At 47.2% G+C, this 21,621-nt stretch overlaps 1 protein-coding gene across 1 annotated transcript in view; it reads right to left on the reverse strand.

Moving 5' to 3' along the window:
• Positions 1 to 17,054: 17,054 nt before the first annotated feature.
• LOC144754212 (E3 ubiquitin-protein ligase TRIM11-like) overlaps positions 17,055 to 21,621 on the reverse strand; it is a 154,703-nt gene continuing 150,136 nt past the window's right edge. The window contains exon 6 of the mRNA XM_078641798.1: positions 17,055 to 17,763. Within this exon, the coding sequence (XP_078497924.1) occupies positions 17,252 to 17,763 (512 nt within the window). The 3' untranslated portion in view covers positions 17,055 to 17,251. The remainder of the gene's footprint in view (positions 17,764 to 21,621) is intronic.

Raw genomic sequence — 21,621 nt, forward strand, 5'->3', positions numbered from 1 at the left:
GGACTTCCCAGACAGGGTTTCGCCCAGGCCAGGGCACCGACACCGCCCTCCTGGCAGCAGTGGAGAAGCCCAGAAGCATTCTGGACACGGGAGGATCAGTGGCAGTGATCCTCCTGGACCTCAGTGCGGCCTTCGACACTGTGAGCCACCACTCCCTAATCCAACGACTGGGAGACATCGGAGTAAGGGGCACGGCCTGGAAGTGGCTAAAATCTTTCCTAGATGGTCGCTCCTTTCAAGTCTGGGAGAATGACAGCCACTCCCCCGCAATCCCCCTCCGTTGTGGAGTACCGCAGGGCTCATCACTTAGCCCAACGTTATTCAACGTGTATATGTCCCCGCTGGAGAAACTGGTCAACCCTTTCGGCGTCTCAATTATCAACTACGCCGACGACACCCAGCTGGTGGTAACCCTCTCACATCCGCACCAATCTCCCTCTGACCTTCGCAGCTGTCTCACGGAAATCCACAACTGGATGAACCTCTCAGCACTGAAACTAAATGGGTCCAAGACCGAGATTCTGCTGCTCGGACATAAAGGGCCCTCCCTGCCACCTGACATCTGGCCCGTCTGTCTAGGTGACCCCCCTACACAGAAGGAGGAGGTAAAGAGCCTGGGCATATGGCTCGAAAAAGACCTGAGCTTCAGGTCACAAGCCAAAAAAACAGCAGGAATCTGCTTTGGACTCCTCAGGGCCTGCAGAAAGGTCTTCCCCCTGCTTCCAGCCTCATCCAAGAAACTGCTGATTCAGGGCCTCATTCTGGCAAGGCTGGACTACTGCAATGCAATCTACCTGGGTGCCCCCGAAGCCACACTCAATACCCTGCAGAAAATTCAAAACTCCGCAGCCCGCCAACTTACCGATACCCCCGCCAGATCCTCAGCAAAGCCAGCCTTGAAGCTCCTGCATTGGCTCCCAGTCAGAGAAAGGGTTGTTTTCAAGGCCCTTTGTCTGGCCCATAAGACTCTTCATGACAAAGGCCCTCCCCTCCTCAAGGATCTCATCATCCCTTACAATGCGAGCAGGGCCCTCCGTTCAAGCGGAGAGAACTTCATTACTGTCCCCAGAGTCAAAAAAGCCCGGTCCGGAGGACGTCGCTTCTCGGTCCACACGGCCAAACACTGGAACAACCTTCCCCGGAGACTGAGAATTGAACCTAATCTTCTCCAATTCAGGAAGGCACTGAAGACCTTTCTCTTCCCTTAAACCCCTATCCCCTTCCGACCCTTTCCACTCCTGAGTTCTGGTTCTAGCGCTGGGATGCTCGAGGGTTACTACGCCCTCTGCAAAACCTTAAAATAAATAAATAATAAATACCCAAGGAAGGGGTGGGACAATCTCTGGGGACCCACCTATGGGAGGGTCAGGACAGAGGGGTGGCTACACCCATGTCCTTTGTCCAGTTTCGCACCAGAGCAGGAGCAAAGGGCTCCTGAAACCGGTTTGAGCTGGACTATGCACAGGGACACCAAATGTGCCCCCAGTGCAGACTTTCTGGCCCTCTCAGAGTGCACCCACCCAGCCCCAATACACTTAAGCCTGTCTGAGAGGTACTCACACCTCCCTGTGACAGGAACCCCCTGCTCGAGCTCAGCTCAGCAGCAGGAGGGCAGACTGTTGTCTGTGGCTGGCAGCATCCATTTTGTGATGCCCGGGTCGAGAACGCTGGTGCCAGATGTACCAGTGTTTCACACAAGTCCCTCTAGGAGGATAGAATCATAATTGAGGTATGATTCCAAGGTGTTGGACACCAAACATGACATGTTTCTAAGCAGCCGTTTTAAAGTTATCATTTACCGCGAGGTTATAATGCACTTAAATATCTTTGGTTGGCCGCATCACAGACAACCCCAGGAAATAGGTTCCGAAGGCTGCAGAGGGGCTCTGCTCATGCAGGAGCACCCTCTCCCATAAAACCCAGCACCCTGCCTTCAGGATTTCTAAGGCATGCCATAGGGGTTATATGTGTAGTGATTTAGAATAGATATAGTGAAGGTATATCTAAGTAAGGGGTGCATGCACCACCTTACACAGGCTGCAGTAGCAGACCTGTGGTGCCATTTTGAATGGTCTCTCAGGGGTGGCACAATACATGCTGCAGCCAGTGTGAGGCCTCTGGTGTACATATGCCCTTGGTACGTAGTGTACCTTATACTCAGGACTGATAAGGGGAACCCCAGTATCCAATCTGGAGTGTACCTAAAGTACATGCAATCAATTTAGAGGAGAAAGCAGATAGACTGGGGTCCTGAATAGCAGGATCCCAGTCAGACTAAGTCGAAAACAGTGACACATCAGCAAAAAGATGTGGGTAGCTATTAGAAGCACATCCTACTTTCCTACACAGATCCTCGCCCTCACTAGTTGTGTCACTGTCCAGAACTGCTGTAAATCTCCCCATCATCCAAGTCTGTTCACCTGGACGAGTGGGAGTGCACGTACTCTGCACCACTGGGGTTTAATGGGTTGAACACGATGGATGGGGGGTAGCGCTTCGGGGAGCTCTTGCACTTGAATTGTGTGATGCTGGGATTGCCCGAGCCTGCTGGCCTGTTAGCCTCCCACACCTGGATCTAGTAGTTCTATGTTCTGCAGGGGGCCCTTCGGCTCCCTCCACCGGTAAATTCGTTTAAGCTAGTGCGGGGATGGCAAGCATGGGGGTGAGCACCTACATACGGTGCGGGGGGGGGGGTGCAGATGCCTTACTTGCGGGTTCTGAGATAGGATTGTCGGTCTGGGCCTCCTCAAAAACAGCTCACAGTTCTAACAGGGCCTCTCTTCTGGTCTTCTTTTGCCCTACGCATTTGGTCAGTATGTGTGTTCTATTATGTTATTGACAAAGGTTTCCCCCTCAGGCCAGGGGTACGCGTGTACCTTAATGTGTGTGTGCCATTTTTGGCAATACTTGCTACCTTTTCTAACTTGTGTGGGCAACCTAGTTTGCATTTGTTTCAGTGGCGACTCCATGAAAGCTGGGGACTTTTTAAGGAACTGATACACTCTAGCTTCTCAGGATTAAAATAATCCAAGATTCTACTCTGATCAAGGGCGGCCCACTGCTTTTGAGCAGTGAGAAACATAAAATACCAATAAATTAGAGTTATTGTCATTTTATGTTTGGTGTTGTGTGCTTTGCGGCGAGCGGGCGGGCCTACTCTGCTCTACGAGCAGGGGAGGGGAGGGGAGGGGAGGAGTGGTTTGTCCACTTCCCTGTTCTCCATGCAGGTTGTATTACAGCCTGCATGGTGTACATGCCCACCCCTCTAGCCCCTGGCAGTCACAGCACTAAGATCAAAGACAACGATGGAGCCTGGCTTCCTGCTTCCTGTTCCTGTCCAAAGCAGGAGAGCAGGAGCAGCGAAGATGCGGGACCAGGCCTCAAGGTAAGTATTTTTGTTTTTTCTAATCCGATCCCACCATCCCGGCCCCGCCACCAGCGAGCCATGCCAACCATGACTGACTGATTGTGGGAAAATAAATACACAGGATTACTGGTTACAACTACTTCTACGAGCTCAATGCAATATCCAGATGTATCAGAATAAACGTTTCACGAACAAAAATGCATATGAAGGGTCACAACTTGAAAGAAAGTGAAATTGTTGGTTCAAAACGTGTGAATTCAGCATGAAAAATAGCAAATAGCAGATATGCACCCAGTCCAAGAAGGAACCACAATCCTAGCCAGGATTACCTGTACTTACCCTCTGGTAGCTTGGCACAGAGCAGTCAGGCTGAAGAGGAAATGTGTAAAGCATTTGTACAACACAACACAACACACACTAACACAATGAAAACACCACAAAAGTTCTCTACACCAGATTTGACAACTAGAGTATATTTGTATGAGCAAAACAAGACCAAACTGACATAAGTCCAATACGCAGAACTGAAGATATGAATTTTTAAAGAATATAAAAAAATATAGGGCTTAGAGTCTTAAATGCACTAACTGGGGGTATTGGTCACGTTTGACCGGTGTAAATTCAAAAGTTCAGGCAGACTGCGATGGAGTGCAGGTCGGATACAGGGACCAGCAAGGCCTGCTGACACAGTACCTTTGGCTGGAGGGTGCGTAAACGGCGAGGGCGAGCTACGAGCAGCAGAGAGGTTATGCGTAGGCGCTGATCCTTAGGATTTGTATGTGATGTGTCTACCTCAAGCGCCACACTCAGGGATGTGTTGTCACTGAGTAGCACTGAAGATATGAGAAGTGCTTGCATCTAAGGGATTGTGTTGGTTCCGGCCAGCGCAACAACAGCGATGCGTCGATTCTGTTAGTTGCAGAACACAAAACTAAATTCCAAGTGCCCAGGACTGGATTTGCACCACTTGGCAGGGCACGACTCACAAATGTCCGAGTTCAGGTGCTGTTGCAAGGTTGGGGTGGGTCCAGTCCTTTCTTGGAAGGGCAGAGGGTAGCAGGCAGTGGAACACCACAGCAGAGCAGAAAAACAGTTCTTCCAGAGCAGCATGCCAGCAGACTGGCAGTCCTTGTCACCGCACAGCAGTCTTTCCTCCTGGCAGAGTTCTTCACAGTTATAGTAGTGTCTGATTTGGTGGAATCAGAAACCCAGTCCTTATACCCAGTTGTGACTTTGAAGTGGGGGTGACTTCAGATAAGGGTCTTTGAAGTACACATAATTTCTTTATTTCCAGCACTGGCTCCAGACTATCTTTAGTGGGTAATTTATTTAAAGAAAGGAACTCTGTTCTATCATGAAAATTAATAACTCTCCACTGAAGAAAAACAAAGTTATTCTTGTGAAGCCCTCACCTACCAGGGTTACGCATTGGTGGCATGCTTCATCATCGGGTCCATCCTGTTCAGCTATGGATCAGGGTGTGCTGCGACCCACGGATTACGAGGGGAGCACTTTTTATTCTATACAATGATAAAGAAGGTGTTGAGAGGGGAAGTGGGGGTTATGGGGTAGTTTAAAAAAAACTAGCTAATATGGGGTATCCTTTTTTGTTTCTACCTCTAGTCAGTATTGTTAAAAAGACTGGAGGGGGGGATTTAGGAAAAGAGTTTGTTATGAGTCTGATCTTCTAAAAAGTTAACATGTTTCAAGCCGTACCCCTAATTAGCTCTTCTTCAGGACCCAGAGAATCTAGTTCCTTGGTACCACTCCTGTTAATTCGCAATGGATGCACAATACTTACATATCAAGAAATATAAATATATACATTTACCATCTACTAGGCATTCAATGTCAGTATGTCTGTGGCAACATAAATGGAGAGTTAGATGTATCAGCCAATGGTTGTATACACATTCCTTCATTTTTAGTGATTTCATTTTTATTGGCACCTCCAAGTGAGAGAAGAAAACATACTCTACAAGTGAGCACATCTAGTGTAGTTTTAATGAACTAAAAAGCCTTGATGCTATGCTTTTGGAACAAACACACATTTACTTAAATAAGGACAAACATGTATATAATACAATAGAACACCACATACATATAACATGCTTAAATCTCGCACCATTGTTCCTTTGGGGGGAGAGGGTAGCCTGTTGTCACACTCTGTTGGTAAAGATGTAGCGGGTGAGAAAAATAAGGGATTCTTTGAAACGTTAAAAAAGTACTGCGGTTAGTTCTGTGCGGTTTAGTGGTGAGCATCAGGTTTCAACATTGAAAAAGTCACAGGAATAGCCATATTTGTAAAAGCTGAATGTGGAGTAGTTTCTTACCTGTAACTCCAGTTCTGTAGTAGCGGTATCTCTGTTATAGTCATAATCTGTGAAGAGTCCTGCCCATGGGTGTGGACCCCGGAGCAATCGGAATAGTCTCTTAAGTTGTCCTCCTCTGCAGTCCTGTATAGACACTTAAGAGAAAATCAAAGACAAATAATGCAGCCTGAAATTAACAATGCTACACTGGCCAGCACTTCATCCTGAAGTGAAAAAGGATAGCCAAATAATATTGAGATGTATACATTTTGCTAAGTTTCACACATAGAGAAACTCCCCTTCACAAAAATCCTTTGTCATGATAGAGAGGAAGGGTTGGACAGACAAGACCCATATGCTGCCATTATGTGTCTGGAAAAGGGATACGGTGCCTTTAAGGAACCCTCCAGAGACCCTTGGTATCCCAAGATGCACAGCCAAAGGCGAGTTACTTTCAGTTCTTTTTGAAGATGTATAAAGCCAGGCCTGCAGCATTCAGGATATCTTCGTTTCATTATTATTATTATTATTATTAATAGTGTTTTATTAAGCGCATGCAACCCGGAGGCCTCGTAGCGCTATATTTCATCCACCGGGGAGGAGGGCGAGTCGCTTATGACTTTAACAGAGATACCCCTACTACAGAACTGGAGTTACAGGTAAGAAACGACTTCTTCTGTAGTAGGGGATCTCTGTGTATAGTCACAATCTGTGAATAGAATGGCAAGCCCATCCCAAACAAACCAACCCAGCGCTGGAGGAAACAGACAAAACCACTACTGTGCAAATACATTTCTCAGCGAAGCCTGCCCAACCTGAGCATCTGCCCTGGCATCAGAGTCCAGGCAGTAATGTTTAGCAAAGGTATGGACCGACTTCCAAGTGGCAGCCCTACAGATGTCTGCAATGGGAACATTACGTAGGCAAAGCCGCTGTAGCCACCTTGCCCCTGGTTGAGTGAGCCTTAGGCTTACCCCCTAGAGTCTTGTTAGCCTTCTGGTAACTTAGTTGGATACAGGACACAATCCATCTAGAGATGGACTGTTTTGAGGTGGCAAGACCAGTCCTGACCGATCCATAATTAACAAACAACTGATCTGATCTACGAATCTCCTTGGTCTTACCTAAGTAGAATTTCAACACCCTTCTCACATCAACAGAATGAAGGGACCTCTCCGCCGGAGAGAAAATATGTTGAAAAAACGTTGGTGAAGAGATTTATTTGATTCACATGAAAATCAGAGATCACCTTAGGGAGAAACTTTGGGTGAGTCCTCATGACAACCTTAGATGCATGAAACACATTATAGGGCCCTTGGCAACACAGGGCCTGTATCTCACTCACCCTGCGAGCCGATGTTATAGCCATAAGGAAGGCTGCCTTCCAGGATAGATGCTGTAGAGAAGCCTTATGAATAGGCTCAAAAGGCGCCTTCATCAATTTAGACAGCACCGCATTAAGCTCCCACCAGGTGAAGGACGCCTAACGGGAGGAAGCACCTTCTTCAAACCTTCCCGAAAATGTTTGATAACAGGGATTTGGAAAAAAGAAGTTTGTGAAGGGCATTTCCTATACGTAGTAAAAGCTGCAAAGTGAACCTTAATAGATTGAAAATTAAGGCCAAATTGAGTCAAATGCAGCAAGTACGGAAGGACGACATCCTCTTTGCAGGATATGGGATCAGCATCCTTAGTAGCGCACCAAATGCAGAGCCTCTTCCACTTGTATGCGTAGGAAGTCCTCGTAGACAGTCTCTTTGCCTCCTTTAGTATTTCCATGCAGTTCTGAGGCAAATTTAAATGTCCATACTGCACTAGCTCAGGAGCCATGCTGCCAAACTCATGCTGCCATGCTGCCAAACTCAACGACGAGAGGTTGGGATGCACCATCTGCCCTCCGGAGCAATGAGGATCATCCTGGCCCTGGATTAGGACAGCTTGATCAGCACTGCTGGGATCAGGGGAATGGGTGGAAAAGCGTAGAGAAAGCTGTTCGACCAGTTGATCCACAGTGCATTCCCCAGCGTCCCCAGTTGGTAAACCCTGGCAGCGAAGTTTCGGCATTTGCTGTTTTCTGCGGTGGCAAACGGATCGATTTCTGGAGTGCCCCATCTTGCGAAACTGTCTTTTAACACCTCATCGTTTAAGACCCATTTGTGGTTTTCTTGAACAAGCCTGCTGAGCCCGTCTGCCTGAGCATTCTGCACACCTGGCAGATGGGTCGCCGTTATCATCAGTCCCCTGGCAAACAGCCAGTTCCAGATCGCTTGCGCTTCCTGTGACAGTGTGCGTGATCTTGAGCCCCCCTGCTTGTTGAGGTCCATTGTTGTTGTGTTGTCCATCTGTACAAGCAGGGACCTGGTACGAAAGGACGGCTGGAAGGCTTTCAGCGTCAGATGAACCACTCTGGGTTCCAGAAAACTGTGATACGTGGATTCTGTCTGAGACCACGTACCTTGTATCTCCAGCCCTGGAGAGACGCATCTGTCACAATGGTCTGCGTCAGTATCTCCTTGTGGAACGGAATCCCTTTGAGGAGATTCACTGGTGAACACCACCACTTCAGGGATTGCAGAGCGTGTCGAGAAAATCGTATCGTGTCCTCCCAGCTCCCTTGTTTCTGGTCCCACTGATCTTCCAGACATTCCTGCAGCGGCCTCACATGGAGGCGTACATTTGGAGAGAGAAAGATACAAGAGGACATCAACCCCAGGAGAGAGGACACCGTCCTCACCGTCACAGATGGAACGGACATGAGAGTCTGAGCCTTCTGAAGGATCGATAAGCGTTGCTCGTCCGAAGGACACATGCTTGCCTTGGGAGTATCGATGGAGGCTCCCAAGTACTGCAGACACTGAACAGGAGTCGGAACAGATTTGGATATGTTGATGTGCAGACCCAGTTGGTTTAACAGAACAGCCGTCATGTTGAAATGTAGTTGCGCTTCCTGGAACGTAGATGCTTTGATCAGCCAGTCATCCAGGTACGGATAAACAAACACCTTGTTCCTCCTCAGGTGCGCTGCAACCACCGCCATGCACTTTGAAAACATCCTGGGCGCAGACTTCAGGCTAAACGGAAGTACTGTATACTGACAGTGGTTGGTGCCGACTAGGAACCGCAGGAACTTCCAATGCTTCTTTGCAATAGGGACATGGAATTACACATCCTGCAGATCTATGGGGCAAAGCCAGTCTCCTTGATGTACCTGAGGATAAATCTGGTGCAGGGACATCATGCAGAATTTTTCTCTGTGAATCCATTTGTTTGCTTGCCACAAATCTAGAATGGGCCTAAACTCGTTTTTGTCCTTTTTTCACACAAGAAAGAACCTGGAGTATAGACCCTTTCCCGTTTGAGACAGAAGAACAGGCTCTATCGCCCTTTTTATTAACAGGGTATCGGCCTCCGCTTGGAGTTCGTGTAGCAGGTATTGTGAGCGAACTGGTAGAATAGCTGGAGGAGGGCTGACAAAATGTAGACTGTATCCATTGCAAACAATATTCAGCACCCGCTTGTCCGGAGTTACTTTTCTCCACTCTGCCAGGAAGTTCTGAATGCTTCCCCCCACCGGAGTGGGTAACAGAAGAGGGGGAAGTAATCCCTCAGGGCTTCGACCCAGCCGGGCCCTTGTTCCCTGATGTGGACTATTGGCTGCCTCTGTCCCTTTGACGCCTCTGAAAGGGCTGTCGCTGAAAATGCTGTTGCTGCTGCTGTCCAGCCTGACGACCCTGCCCGCGTTGGAACCGCTGAGAAAAATAGCGTCGTTGGTAGGGGCGGAAAGCCTTACATTGCTATTTAGGCTTCTCCAGCCAACAGCCTTGAGCGTCTCAACCTACGCCTTCATGCGAGCCATTTCCTCATCTGCATGGGCACCAAAGAGCGTGGAACCCGAAAAGGGCAGGTTACCAATCCGTTGCTGTGCCTCCGGTTTCAGGGAGGTAAGCCGCAACCGGGAGTGGCACCTCAGATTCACACCGTAACAGTATCCATGGGCTGCCAGGAGAGATGTGTCCGCAGCCGCACTGATGATCTGATTTGACACCATCATGCTCTCATTAAGAACGTCCTGAAAGTCTTCGCGCTTGTCCCTAGGGAGGAGTTCAACAAACTGTTGGAGAGACTCCCATAAGGAGCGGTCATATCAACCCACGAGAGCAGTTGAGCTTGCTGCTTTCATGGAAGTGGTTGATGTGCTGCAGATCTTCCTTCCCGCCGAATCCAGCCTGCAGCTTTCTTTGTCTGGTGGAACAGTGGATGACGGAGCCGTAGAGTGCCTCTTCTTAGCTGCCACCACTATGACCAAATCCGGAGGAGGATCTGTTCGAAGGAATGCAGGATCCGAGTCCGGGGGCCTGTACTTCTTTTGAAGTCTCGATGGAGCAGACTTGACAGAGGCAGGCATCAGGAACAGTTCCATAGCCGCTTCCTACAAACCTGGCACTAAAGGGAGCAGAGGAGGGGAGAGGTGCCTCCATTGTAGCATCTTGAAGATTACCGAGGTGGACGGGGCAGACACAGCCAGTGCGATCCCCAGTTTTTCCGCTCCCCTTAACAGCACGTCTTGAAACATGGCGATGTCATCGACTGGTGAAACCCTCGTAGGTGGAGAGTCTGACAAGGTCGGCGAAAACCTTCCCCCACTAGAGGAATCTGTGTCCCTGGTGTATCTGGACCGTGACCTCTCACAGTTGTGACGATGGTGAGATCTAGTAGAAGTTCTGTGCCGGCTGCGAGAGCGATGCCTCCTCCGGGAGCGAGATCTCGGCCTTCTGGGCACAGCCAGAATCACCGGCACAGGCAGCTGAGGCTGAGGAGGTGGTGGCGATGCCGGAGCCAGAGGCGGAGGCGGTGGAGGAGGTGGAAGAGGAGGAGGAGGAGGAGGCGGTGGAAGAGGCGTTGGCGCCCGAGGCCGTGGAGGAGACGGGCGAGGAACCACATGCTGGGCTAATTCCAGAGACCTAGATGGTGAATAGGTCCTGGAGTATTCAGAGTCCGAGGTACGAATCACTCTCCTCTTCTTGCGAGCAGGCCTCTGGAGGCAGTATCCCCTGATGGAGAGTGCCGGTGCTGCCGTGACCGAGGGCTGTCCGATGTGGAAATGCTGACCACAGAGGGTGACAGGCTTCTCAACGATTACCTCCTTGTAGACGTGGACTAGCTCCTCGACGTCGACTTCCTTCTCTATGTTGACTTCCTTCTTGACGTCGGCTTCCTTCTCGACGTCGACTTGCTCCTTGATGGCACCGATCTTCTCGACGTCGACTTCCTTCTTGACGTCGGCTTCCTTCTCGACGTCGACTTGCTCCTTGATGGCACCGATCTTCTCGACGTCGACCTGCGCTTTGACGTGGACGGCGAGCGGCGGTGTCACCTCGACGTCGAGTGCCGATGTCTTCGGGACTCAGATCGACGACGATACTGTGTCGGGCGTCGTCTGTGATGTCCTCGACGTTGACCTTGTACGAGGTCTCGACGACCTTTCCCTCGATGCTGATCGTCAGCAGTGTGAGACATGCAGCAGTGTGAGGCGTGTAGCAGTGTGAGGCGTGCAGCAGTGTGAGGTGTGCAGCAGTGTGTGGCGTGCAGCAGTGTGTGGCGTGCAGCTGTGTGTGGCGTGCATCAGTGCGAGTAATGCAGCAGTGTGAGTAATGCAGCAGTGTGCAGCAGTGTGAGGCGTGCAGCAGTGTGAGGCGTGCAGCAGTGTGAGGCATGCAGCAGTTTGAGGCGTGCAGTAGTGTGCAGCATGCAGCAGTGTGAGTAATGCAGCAGTGTGTAGCGTGCACTATTTCGATTGCTCCGGGGTCCACGCACATGGGCGGGACTATTCACAGATTATGACTATACACAGAGATCCCCTACTACAGAAGTTTTGAATTTGATTTTAGGCTTATAAAACGCAGCATTCACCCAAAGGCATCAAGGCACTAAAGACTAGTCGTACAAGGTTTCACTGGGGCTGTGCGGCATCGGGAGCCTTTAGAGTTCATGACTCCCTAAGTAAAGAGGTCTATGGAGACCGAAATCGTGTTCACTTCACAGAGGGCTATAAAACTAAGCATCAGGAGCCTCGCTTCCCGCATCAAGGCAATGCCTCTTCCTTCGATACCTATTGAGGCATCCCTCTAGGAAACCCTATTTTGATGGAGTGGTACCTGCCAGAGGCATCAATATTGTGCGGCACTTCCGGATGGTACGCCCACGCGCTCACAAAACAAGTAGACAGCCGCCTTATGTCAAAATGTTGGTTTATAATAGAACATACTCCCAGTTCCATTGAAAACCGAGAGGTGTGGCAGCTCAGAGGGTGGTGCATTGTCTGTATTTTTAATAGTATTCTAATAATCTAGGACCACTTAGTAATTGTATCAGGGCTTTTTATTTTTTTGAACACAGTTAAAGTAGCATGTCCAAAAAGGGGTCCCTGGCAGGATGGCTATTTTGTGGTCTAGGATAATCCATACTAATATAATAAAGAGAGAGCCCAAACCTTTGAGGCGGGTAATCTCAGGAACCACAGCACCAATCACAACACCCAATACAGCGCTGGAAAGGGCAGTTGCAGCAGAAGGACATAGGCTATGCAGACGCCCACCATATACATTTAAAAGGTAAAAGAACCGTGCCAGCAAAGTAGTCCCTTGTGGGCGTGTCTGCGTTGTGCTGTGGGCGTGTGCTGCGGGCGTGACAAACGCTGGGGGCGTGTGGTACATTCCGCCCTTCATGCCATGTCTCATATCGTGTGCTAATCCCATCCTGCTCCCTTTAAATACCCCTGCACCCCATAATCATAACTCACCCTTACTCCTTAAAATACCCCAACACCCTCAAACACTAACCCATCTTAACCCTATAAATATACCCGGTACCCCAAAACCCAAACCTATCCCTAAACCCTAAAAATACCCCTGTACCCCAAAACCCAAACCTAGCTCTGAACCCTATAAATACCCCTGTATCCCAAAACCCAAACCTAGCCTTGAACACTTAAAATACCCCTGTACCCCAAAACCCAAACCTACCCCTGAACCCTAAAAATACCCCTGTACCCCAAAAACCAAACCTAGCCCTGAAATCTAAAAATAACCCTGTACCCCAAAACCCAAACCTACCTCTGAACCCTAAAATATCCCTATACCCCAAAACCCAAACCTAGCCCTGAACCCTAATACCTCTGTACCCCAAAACCCAAACCTAGCCCTGAACCCTTAAAATACCCCTGTACCCCAAAACCCAAACCTACCCCTGAACCCTAAAAATACCCCTATACCCCAAAACCCAAACCTAGCCATGAACCCTAATAATACCCCTGTACCCCAAAACCCATACCTATCCCTAAACCCTAAAACAACCCTGTACCCCATAACCCAAAACTATATCTCAACCCTTAAAATACCCAAACACCCCAAAACATATACCTCAGTACCCCAAAACATATACCCCTATACTCATACTTACCATATCCAAACATTAAAAAAAAACATGCTTTTACCAATCATGCATTTACAACGAATTTCGTTGTATATGTATGCGTGGTAAAAGCATATAAAATGTAATGCCATGCGTTATAATGGCATTGCGGAGTCATGGTACTGTCGTAATGAAAGTATGCGGAGTGATGGTATGTGGAAAGAAAGTTGCGGAATAATGGGTGTTTACCATCCCCCGGTAAGTACATTGGTGGCACAGCGGCCCACATCTCCAGCAACATACTCATATTTTTTCACCACCCATTTGAAAAATGCACAGGTCTCTCTCATTGATGGCCAGCACCGACATACACTTTTAGACACACCTCCCGCCACACGTTCTAGAATTGCAAACTTTAGAGCTGGGGAGCTACGTTCGAATCTCGGCATCAGCTCAACATCCTGTTATTCCAGGCAAATCGCTTTGTCTCCCCGTGCCTACCACAAATGAATGTGTTCTGTAATGTAAATTGTGCTCATGCCATGTTGTCGAGTCCGCGCTATATAATATTGCAAGGAAAAATAAAGTAGGGAAACTCGAGTTCACACACTACTGAACGCGCACTCTTAAGTGCATCAGCAGTGCACTGTGAATCGGAGCGTTTCACAGGCCTGTCACAGATAAGAAATGCTATCAAAACGAAATCCTACAAAACAATATACTACTGGCTGGCAGCAATTCATACCCGGACAACGTCGGGACGGGCTGCTAGTGGTCAATAAAGTGGGACGTTTTGTTTGGAATTTATGTTATAAAGTAAAAGAATTGGAAAACAGATGATTACTGTCTAGGGAAGGGTGAAGTAATAGTACCAACATTTTTTTAAAAAGGTAACCGGCCAGAAGTCTCCATTTTGGTACTTTCTATTTAGTGTTTCCTTGCCACAATGTCATTTAGAAAAGACTGAGACCTTTTCTTATCTAGTGAATTGGCCCCACGGGATATTGCCATTTAGGCCATTGATATGCATTTTAAGTTTGAACACCCAATGCTGTTCCCTTTCAAAAAGTTGCGGTTCAGAGTTCACCGTGTCCCTTATGTGTTCAAGGATGACCCATTGGTAGCCATGTGCTGTATGTTTAATTTCTATATAGTGGGATGATATTTTTGTGGTTGTGCGGCCGCACTTCACGTTGCTGCGGTGTCTGCAGATTCTGTTTTATATCTTTCTGATTGTCAATCCTATGCAATGTGAGTTGCATGGTACGTAACAAACAAGGACCCCCTGATAAAGGTAGATTTCCTGGGTCAGGGCAAACAAAGTATAAAAAGGTAACGTACCTAGGCAAAAAACAAGTGTACTGGCAAGGTTCAGGCAATAACAAATTAAATAAAAAATGGTAACAAAAATGCAAGCACAAAAAATAGCATTTAAAGATTTAATTTCATAAAAGTGATAAAAGTAGTCATAAGGATAATTATTGACATAGACAAAATTAACAATATACAATAAAAATATTTATCATTTTATTAGAAAGTCACTAGATATGCATTGTTGTGTGTACAGATGTTCCCAATGATCTGAGATGGTTTTCGTCTACGCGTTTCAACACCTAAGTGTCTTCCTCAGGACGCTACCATCTTGTAGCATATGTGGTTAGTATTTGGTATTGATAAAAATATCCGTGTAGAAATCAATCCAATCAAAGTCTTTGCGTCATCTGTGTGTATCTATATTAACCCTTACAGGGGTATGTATAGTGGCTCCTATATTGGAAAATGATTCAATAGGGCTTTAAAAATTTCGGGTATGCTGTATGAACAGTTCCTGCCGAGGGCTCAGTGTAGTATTTTTTCCAAATTGGAACAGCTTCTGTAGCTTTGTAACGGTTGACGAGTCTAAAACGGTGTAAGAAGACGATGGTTAAGTATGGTCATTAAAGTAGGAGCTTGATAGTTGGTGGGCTGCTGGGTGTTCAAATATGTGCAGCTGCGTGGTGTCTGAGGCAGCAGGTTGGTGGACTGCTCAGTGTTCAGATATATGTAGCTGCGTGGTGTCTGAGGCAGCAGGCTGAAATAGCTGTTGGGGCACGAACTTGATATTTAAAAAACGGTGCTGATAAGACAGCGTGATGGCGTGTAAAGCAGCGGGCTGAGGCAATTGTAGAAGTATAGACTTGATTACAAACGCCGATACTGATAGAGCAACTTGGCGTTCTGAAACCCGCTTCTGCGTGGCGTGTGCTGCCTCGTATTAACAATTGGATCATGATCATGAGTCACATGGGCAAGTTTTTAGGGACACTACTCTGTGTGTATTACAATTGGTGAGATTTCTTATTTGCCAGGGCATCTGGTTATTAAAAGTCTCTATTTATGTTGGTTTTTGTTGGAAAGGCGACCCCAGGGGAGACAGAAGGTGTCTGACTGTCCGCCCCGAGACCCACCTCTCTTTTTGGAACAGGCCGAGCGCCGTAGGGAGGCCTCCTTGGCGAGGCTTCTCTCCTACAATCGTAACAGCAGAGCAATCACACTACTTACAGATAGACACCACACAGGAAGGATATTCACAAGAATCTTTATATAAGTAATCAAAGCAAGTTCTTGGCAGGATAGCGGGCAAGGATCGAGGGATCCGTAAAGTCGTGGTCTCGAGGAAAGGGGGTAGGGGGACAGTCTTGGCACCCACTGGTGCGTGGATAGTTCAAGGGGTCAGGCCGCGACAGCGTCAGCAGGGCCTTGAAGGTGGTTCAGCTTGGTCAGGCCGCGACAGCGTCAGCAGGGCCTCGAAGATAGTTCAGCTTGGTCAGGCCGCGACAGCGTCAGCAGGGCCTCGAAGGTAGTTCAGCTTGGTCAGGCCGCGACAGCGTCAGCAGGGCCTCGAAGGTGGTTCAGCTTGGTCAGGCCGCGACAGCGTCCGCAGGGCCTCGAAGATAGTTCAGCTTGGTCAGGCCGCGACAGCGTCAGCAGGGCCTCGAAGGTTCCAGGTGCAAGAGTTCGGATCAGGATCAGCCGCGACGAGGTCAGCAGGGCTTCGACTCCAGATACAACTGCCGTCCTAATCCAGGGCTGGCCCAGATATAGGACTGGAGGGCTTTGATGTCCGGACCCTCGCGCCTGGGGGTCAGAGGGGCCGGGATGAAGGTGTCCAGACACCCAGCAGGGGGGTGGAGCCAGCGCCCAGGGAGGCTGGAGGGCGATTGATACCAGGCGTCCGGGGGCGGCTGGAGGCCCATCGAAACTCTCCTCCTCCGGGATCTTGTCGAGTGGCCACTTTACCACCTAGGAGGATCTTGGTGCCTCAATGTCGGGGCTTTGCTGGGGCCGGGGCCCGGGATAGCTGCGGCCACGTGTTCGGGTCGTGATGGCCCCAAGATGGAGTCGGCCGGAAAGGGTGGCCTGGTCAGGTTGCCAGGCTGGCAGCGTTGGCGAGCAGGTTCCGCCGGGGTACCAGGGAGGGGTTGTAGGTGGCCGGGGAGGCTGCTCTCGCCTATGGTTCGTGAATGTGCGTGTCAGGGGGGTCGACAGTAGGTAAATGGAGGGCCGATGTCGTCCTGGGCCCTCCATGCGGAAGGGGTCGGACCACGCCACGAGGCCGTGTCCAACAGTTTTGTTAAATGGCAGACATTGTAGGTGCAACAAGGTTAGTGGCCCAAGGTTAGTGTTACGATGCTTTTTGGATTCACCATGATATCTTGTGTTCTGCGTATGAGTGTGTGTACCAGTATATCTTTCAGACTCTTTCCTCGTCTGTGAGAAAACATAGGACGTGATATAGTAAGGATCCACTATTCAATATACACCAGTATTTTTGGATGATCTTAGTTACTAAATTAGAGGCTTGGATATGTGGGGACAAAAGTCAGTGCCGTAATAAGGGGACAATGATTTATTAATAATGACAATTCAGAGGGCTGCATGTTTAATGGGAGACACCATATCTGTCACTAAGAGAACAATCCTGATGGGGGCACTGTAACAACTGCAGGGGCAGAGGAGTCATTTAAAGGTGAACTAAGCATCCTAATAGCTGAGCTCCTCCCAAGCGACTAATCAACAAATGGAGCGTTTTATAATTTAATAGCATCTCTGGTTGTGCTCCTGATCATATTATCACTTCAGAAGGGGGTGGGAGGGATTCAGGGCTGAAGCTTTCTGCAGCTCACACCAGTCTCATCTCCGCTCCACTCCAGAGACGGAAGATCGGGAAGAGCCTCTCAGTGAAGGAAGCCTGCGGGAAGGTGTAGAGAAGCTCCATGGAGTCAGCATTGTACAGGGACAACCGCCCCTCCTCATAGTCCAGATACAGCCCCAGCTTCAAGGGCTTATCATGAAGGGACAGAGGGGTCCGAGGGGAGGTGAGAGCTTTGTAGTGACTCTTCCACCCCAATAAAGCCCTTACTCCCTTTTCAGGTGAACATGTGAAGTCTTCCTTCCTGTTCACAGACTCTGCTGCGACCCCCACAAGCCATGCGACCCCCTCCTTCAGCAGCTGCACCTCCCAGTAATGTCTGCCAGAGGTGAACCCCTCTCTCCCCAGTACAAAAGGACAGGACGTGAATCTCTTGGGGTTGTCTGGCAGGGGCTGGGTTGTGTCTGTGCCTCTTACACGTCTCTGCCCCTCAGACAGGAGGAGCTGTGGATGAGCTGTGTCAGGATCCAGAGTGACCATCACTGCAGAGAAGAGATTTATAATTAGAGATTTAATGGCACAAAAAAGGCTGTAATTACTGCTTTCTGTTGTTAATATAATTAATTTAAATCACATCTGGAAGGAGCACACTGTGCTAGAAAGCGCACATCACTAGACTGCTCACTACACTAAAGCATACATTCATCTAGAGCACACACTACACCAAACATCACACTGAACTACATAGACAGGACATTCTACTACACTGCATCATGCAACATACTACACTGCCCCACACTACCACACATGATGCATACTAGACACCACACCTGAGGCATAATATACACTTGCCACATGCTACACTACTGCATCACACTACCACACATGACACAATGAACAATTGTCTCGACACACCCAAGAAATTAACAAACGAAAAGTTAGGAAATTCAAGTGTGATACCATCAACTACAATCTGGGAGAGGTATACAATTGGGCAGAGATCTACATGAAAAGGAGACAGAACAAACCTCAAAACAGATCATTAGATACTGAGACATCATCAGCAGATAGCGATTTTGAGTTCAACAAGAGAGCAACCGAACAAAATCTACTGTGTGATCCACTGAGCCCAGCAAGTAAGCCACAGACTGAGACATCAAGTATACCCACGGATGTATGACGTTACAACGCATACTTTTACAACGCATACCTTTACAACGAATTCTTTAAAAATACCTTTACAACGCATTCCACTACAACGCATACTACATATACAACGCATACCATTACAACGCATTACATTACATTACAATTAAGGTAAGTGTTGGATAGTGTAGGGGTTAAAATTACTATTCTAACTCCAGGGGGTGCAACAGTAGGAAAAATATTGGATAGTGTAGGGGTTAAAATTACTATTCTAACTCCAGGGGGTGCAACAGTAGGGTAAATATTGGATGGTAAGTTTTGCGTTGTAATGGTATGCGTTGTAATGACTGCGTTGTAATGGTATTCGTTGTAGTGGTATGCGTTGTAGTGTCATGCGTTGTAATGACTGCGTTGTAAATGTATGCGTTGTAATGGATGTTGCGTTGTAAAAGTTGCGTTGTAATGGTAGTGCGTTGTAAAAGTTGCGTTGTAAACGTTATACCCACATCACTAAGTGCAACTGGTGTTCCTTTTTTAGTGACAGGCCCATTACGAAACAACAAACCAGGAGGGGTAAGGAGGAAGTAAACGCCAATTCAGCCACATCCAAGAGAGTGATCAGGAGCCAGAAATCTTGAACAACAAGAACCTGGTTATAAATATAACTTTCTGTGCCTTAAGCCGAATTGAAAGCACCAGTCTGCAAATACACCGCACACACTGATAACAAGACGTGAAGTCCTGAGATCGCAATGGGCATTAAGGTATTTCAGATTTCACTAACTTCCAATCTGTTAATTTAGTAACAGTCACTTCAAAGTGCATTATAGAGTACAAGTGGAATATTTTAGCCCCATGTAAAACGCTATGTTAAAAAATCACCCTACACGGGGACCGCAAGGTTATAAGATCATGGTACCGAATCCACGGTATACAACCTTTACAACGAAATTTTTACCACGCACTACCATTACAACGCGGTCATTACAACGCAAACCATTACAACGCATTGCGCTGGGGGGCGCTCTAGGATAGGGAATAGGTTAATTTACTATCCAATAACCTTCCCTAGTGTCCACGGGGACCGGAGTTGAAATAGTAAATTAAACTATTCACTATCCAGCACCCCAAAGCGCTATGCGTTGTAATGGTATGCGTGGTAAAAACCGCGTTGTAATGGTATGCGTGGTAAAAGTATGCGTTGTAACGTCATACATCCAGAATCCACGGTTGCTTTAGCATATTAAAAGACACGGTTATCACACAACGAAGCATGAGATATATATTTAAGCTGCATGGAACACAATACCTGCTAACAGGATACAACCATTGTTAACCATAATGCTTAGACGTTACATACCTGCTCAAAATATTCACCTACACTGTAATAGGTACACTAGACACCTTGGTCTGTCACTGACGTAGACTTAACCAATAGCTTAGGTCAGTAAAACACAAGACAAGTCACATATTGAATCTCTGGTGATGGTCTAGTTTCCACACCGTAGCAGTCTTTTCATTTTTGCCTAATTGATTTGTTGTTTTTAGGAATGTACCCCTTGACGAAGAGCAGAAGCATGCCTGAAATGCATTGGGGACACACATAGAAATGGATTATCACTCACATATTCCGAATACATACGGAGTGTTAATGAAATTCGATGTGAACTCAAAGTCATGATGAGAAATTGATTTTGAACAAAAATATACTGAATTGAATAACTGAATATATTTGATAATTCAGAAAATTGGTTCCTGGCTGAGATTTGATTTCCATTTGGAACCTCAGCAGTGCAAGTGAGGGACGCTTCCACATGTGGACGGTGCAACTGTTTTCTAAGTATTTACACACGTCTGGGATCAGAAGAGGAACAAACTTACCACAATCTAACAAAATATCACAAAATAGGGTTTAATTTAAAGGAGTGCGCGGTCCAAAAGCATCAATTAGACATACTACACCACCCATAACCCAAACTACAATACACCACACTACCACAAATTACACATAATTTACTACATCACACTACCACGCATGAAGCATTCCACACTATACCACAAACAACTACACTACTGACCTTACTACCACACATGAAGCATACTACACTTCACACTACCACACATGACATACTACACTACACCACATATGACAAACTACAATACACAACACTAAGAACCATGACGCATACTACAATACCGAGTTCCAAATAGAGGACACTGTTCACGTTATTCTTGATTTCTAATTACCAACTGTACACAATTTCAGTATTTTATTCCCTCTTATTCTGAATAACAACGTGGGATGAATAATGATGTTATTGATACACTTCATATGTAAATTTATGAAAAATGAATCACATTGGTATTTGAATGCATACATGAATGAGAAAATTCAATATGGAATAAAATATTGAAATTGTGTAAAGTTGGTCATTACAAATCAAGAATGACGTGAACACCGTCCTCCATTTTGTACTCGGCAGTGCATCAAAGGGACACCACCCCCCTGAGGGAGTGCAATTCCCAATAATTTAGACACCTTTCTGCACATCACTAACAGACAGCAACGCAATAACGTCAGTATACTCTAGTTACAAACCACATAAAAAGTAGTGTGTGAGTCAAGTTTTATTATGTATTACATACTACACTACACACTGCGCTACACCACACTACGACACATGACGCATACTACACTACATCATATTACCACTCTTGAAGCATTCTACACTGCAGGTAGCACACTGCTTTAACAGCAGTGTACACTACAGAGGATACTAAACTATGATGCACACAGCACTTAAGAGTACACTTTACTACAACATACACTAAACTAGACAGCATATTACACCAATCACAACACAGTTACAGGCTGCACGTATTATGCGGTACACTGCACAAGACCATACACTGTGTGTATTAGCCAAACACAGTGCTAGACAACACATTGTATTGGATAGTGCAGCATACACTGTACTAATTACCAAACAGTGGTAGATAGCACACTGTACTAGTGGCACACTGCACTAGAACATGCAGACTGTATTCAAATTAACCAGAGCATTAAACGGGTCGCTATTGTCATGCACTGAGTACCTGTACTCTTGTACTGTGAAAGGAACAGCACCAGCACTTCTTTAATGTGAAAGAAATAGCACAAGCACTTCTTTAATGTGAAAGGAAGAGCACCAGCACTTCTTTAATGTGAAAGGCAGAGCACCATCACTTCTTGAACTTGAAATGGAAGAACAAAG

This window comes from Lissotriton helveticus, chromosome 5_1, assembly GCF_964261635.1.
Source record: "Lissotriton helveticus chromosome 5_1, aLisHel1.1, whole genome shotgun sequence".
NCBI lineage: Eukaryota > Metazoa > Chordata > Amphibia > Caudata > Salamandridae > Lissotriton > Lissotriton helveticus.